The sequence below is a fragment of the Triticum urartu genome, chromosome 2A, assembly GCF_056163025.1.
Source record: "Triticum urartu cultivar PI428250 chromosome 2A, HENAU_Tu73, whole genome shotgun sequence".
Classification (NCBI taxonomy): Eukaryota; Viridiplantae; Streptophyta; class Magnoliopsida; order Poales; family Poaceae; genus Triticum; species Triticum urartu.
Window position 1 is genome coordinate 358,610,317 of NC_141874.1, and position 2,717 is coordinate 358,613,033.

The 2,717-nt window shown below is 41.4% G+C and overlaps 1 protein-coding gene across 1 annotated transcript; it reads left to right on the plus strand.

Annotated features, from left to right (window-relative positions):
• The first annotated feature begins 377 nt into the window (after nucleotides 1-377).
• On the plus strand, nucleotides 378-2,476 carry LOC147985111 (blue copper protein 1a-like). Its single transcript, XM_087539839.1, has 2 exons — nucleotides 378-571; nucleotides 2,130-2,476. Exons 1-2 carry the CDS (start codon nucleotides 409-411, stop codon nucleotides 2,468-2,470), a joined length of 504 nt encoding a protein of 167 aa, XP_087395965.1. The 5' UTR covers nucleotides 378-408; the 3' UTR covers nucleotides 2,471-2,476.
• The last annotated feature ends 241 nt before the right edge of the window (nucleotides 2,477-2,717 follow it).

Below are 2,717 nucleotides of genomic sequence, written 5' to 3' on the forward strand. Positions count from 1 at the left end.
AGGGCATCAAGAGAAAACGTCAACCTGACCCTGGCATGAAAACCAACCAACATCAGAGAAAACAACATGCGTGTGGGCGAGCGCCAAGCTTTGTCTTTGGTAAAAACCCTTCTTCTATGTTATCACCTGGAGAATGACACCACACACTTGGCGCTAGCTATATACCCAGATCGACAGCTAATGCCGCCGTGAGCCAGCTGCTTGATTAATAATTAATTCATGCTGGCTAGAAATCGTCAAAGTTGTACACACACGGGGAAGGAGGCACTGCACTTCCCCATAAAAGCATCCGATCGTTGCACTGATCTCTTGTCAGCCAGCCGTCGATTTATACAGTAACCTTGCCAGAGATTGAACTAAGCAACCAAGAGGAGCAGGGCCAGGCAGGAGTTCTTCCGCATAAAAGCAATGGCTTACCGGCAAACGCTGCAGATGGCCGTGGCCCTCGTCTCCCTCCTTCTTGCACCGGCCTTCGCAGTGGACCACATCGTCGGGGACGCCGTAGGCTGGACACTCAATTACCCCGCCACCTGGGCCGACGGCAAAATATTCAAAGTTGGTGACAACCTAGGTATGCATCACGTTGCTATTTGTAATAACTCGGTATATGACCGAAACTTGGTGCTATCGGGTTTTGGCGCATTCTATATGCGCCAAAAAATTTAGTAATTAAAAAAAAGTTCAAAAAATTATAAATCTTTTTATGAATTAAACATGACTAGATATTCTACTCGTATAAAAAGTTTGGACAAGAAATGATTCATTTTGACTTCAGGATAAAAAAAAGAAGTTTATGACGACAATATAGCGTGTATAGTACTTGTATATAGCATTTTTTGTCCAATCTTCGACCCAGGATACAATAAAAGTCTTTCTCTGACGAATCTTTTTATATGACTACAATATTTGATCATGTTTGATACCAAAGAAGTTCCGAATTTTTTTGAACTTTTCTTGAATTACTATTTTTTTTGCATATAGGGTACGCTGGTACCCAGGTTCTTCTTTGTATTTTCCTTGTATTTTCCCTCGGTATATACAATACTTTTGGGCTGGGAGAATTTCTGGTCGTCCTAACCATAGGTGTTCCCATATAAAAAAATCCCAATAATGCGTTGACGTTTTCTTATGGAGGTCATCCGAGCGAACTGTAGTTCACCCAGCCAGGTAGGAACATACAAACATTTTCGTTTGCGGAAAAAAAAATCACTCGCCAGGAATACTTTAGAATTATCATGCAAAAACACATAAATTTGTCGTTTTCCTACATGAGAACTTGCCAAAGTTTTAAAGTAAAACTGTCATGATGTATTGAAAATTGTCAGAAAAATGTCATTCTGCAGCAGACTATTGCTATGCGTTTTCGGGGATCTGCCATGATTGCAGCATGAAGAATTGCCAAGCTAAAAAAATAAAATGCTGAAAAAATTTCATTGTCGGGATTTCCTATGCTGGCCGAAGGGAATTTCCAGCTACATCAAAGGAAAAGGGTGAGAATTGGCATGCTCTAAAAACAAAAATTGTCACCCCCGATTGTGCTCACTCAGATTGTCATCCTGAGCAAGCCAATTACTATCTCATCTGGTAGTTTGCTATGAAGGTGCTTTTGGAGCGAACGCTTTAGGATTCTTATCCAGGATCTGACTTGCGAGAGGCTGTTCGCTCAAAATTGTTAAAAATCTGACATCAGGCGTTTAACATTTAAAACAAACTACATTTTAAGTGTTTCAAAGAATTTGGGAAAAACCCATGTGAATGTTCACAATAGATATGTCCACAAACCCTACAAACTCTAATCCAAACTTCAAATACAAATAGAGAAAGAAAAACGAGAAAATCAGCACAAACAGTGTCACAAAAAGACAAAAGCAAAAAAATGTTTCTATTCTAATTCTAATTTGTCTTTTAGTTTTTCTAAATTATTTTTAAATTTGGGTTTGAAAATTGTAGGGGTTCAAGACATATGTGTTCTGAATATTCACAAAAAATTAGAATTTTTTGAAACAACTAAAATTGTTTATGCTAATATGGGAGCATGGGAGCACTAGATATTCCCCCTACTAATGACATATCCATGCCCTGTTTGAAATATCGTAGTATAACCCCGTGCATTAATTCTTGTTCTACAGTGTTCACGTACCCCATTGGCAGCCACACGGTGGCCGAGGTGGCCGGCATCGACTTCAGGTCTTGCAACATCGACGGAAACCAAATCAACTCTTGGGACTCCGGGAATGACACAGTCCCGCTCGATAAGGCTGGCAGGAGGTGGTTCGTTTGTACTATGAATACCCACTGCAAGCATGGCATGAAGCTCCTCATCACTGTGATTGACGACAACGCCCCGGCCCCAGGACTGGCTAGCCCAGCTGCAGGACCAGCCGGCGCAGCACCTTCGTCAGCCCCTTTGGTCGGCACGCTCAAGATAGTAGTGGCCGACGCCCTTGCCTCAGCTATGCTTATGTTTTAGGCCACTGTTAACACACAAGGATGGCAGTCGACTCGTCCACACCGTATGTGGCCGATGGCCAACAAGCAAACAGACACAACATATGTTGACAGCTAATTCCATCAATAAATTCAGTTGCGTGCCTTTGAATCCTTGACTAATATAGTGTGTCATTGCTCTTAGATAGATTACCCACTGTGACTTCTCAAACTGAATCATCATCAAGTAGAACATAAGAGAATGGCAATATCCATTTATCAAAGAAAAG

Bases quoted from the DNA above. Each gene is read 5' to 3' on its own strand.
- LOC147985111 (XM_087539839.1), top strand. From the start codon at position 409: ATGGCTTACCGGCAAACGCTGCAGATGGCCGTGGCCCTCGTCTCCCTC. The intron at 572-2,129 runs GTATGCATCACG...CTTGTTCTACAG, and splicing joins CAAAGTTGGTGACAACCTAG to TGTTCACGTACCCCATTGGC.